This window comes from Entamoeba nuttalli, assembly GCF_000257125.1.
Source record: "Entamoeba nuttalli P19 unplaced genomic scaffold asmbl_8480, whole genome shotgun sequence".
In the NCBI taxonomy this organism is placed as follows: domain Eukaryota; phylum Evosea; order Mastigamoebida; family Endamoebidae; genus Entamoeba; species Entamoeba nuttalli.
The window spans coordinates 1-581 of NW_008579153.1; the positions used below are offsets into that span (position 1 = coordinate 1).

Genomic DNA, 581 nt, shown 5'->3' on the forward strand with positions numbered 1-581 from the left:
ATTTTGCTGCTTCTAAATTGAAATCAGTTTGTAAAGAAGATTATATGGTTGTTAACACTGAATGGGGAGCATTAGATATTCCAGAACTTGGATATAACAAATTTGATAAGATGATTGATGATGTTAGTATTAATAAAGGAGAACATTACTTTGAAAAGATGATTTCAGGTATTTACATGGGATGGTTAGCAAGATTAGCTATTAGAGAATTAATTGAGAAAAAAGTTATTTTTGAACGATATGCTGATGCTGAAGTTTTCTCTGGTTCACCAGATGATACTGACTGTGACCACTCAAAGAAATATACTTCAAGAAATACTGGTATTGTTGAAGATACTACTCCTGAATTAATTCTTGTTGATGAGATGCTTAAATCTCTTGGAGTTAATGATTCTACTTTAGAAGAAAGAAAGATCCTTAAGGCTATAACTGAGGCAGTTGTTAAAAGAGCTGCTTATCTTGCAGCTGCAGCAACTGTATGTTTATATCGTAAGATGGTTCCATATATGAAAGAAAGAACTACTGCTGGAGTTGATGGTTCAGTCTTTGAGAAGTCTGTTCCATTTAAGAGATTCTATCTT

At 32.7% G+C, this 581-nt stretch overlaps 1 protein-coding gene across 1 annotated transcript in view; it reads left to right on the forward strand.

The window, feature by feature from the left end:
- Positions 1-581, forward strand: part of ENU1_185950 (hexokinase 2, putative) — a gene marked incomplete at both ends in the record, with an annotated part of 752 nt that continues 171 nt past the window's right edge. The window contains one exon of the mRNA XM_008861641.1: positions 1-581. This exon is cut by the window's right edge and continues 171 nt beyond it. Within this exon, the coding sequence (XP_008859863.1) occupies positions 1-581 (581 nt within the window).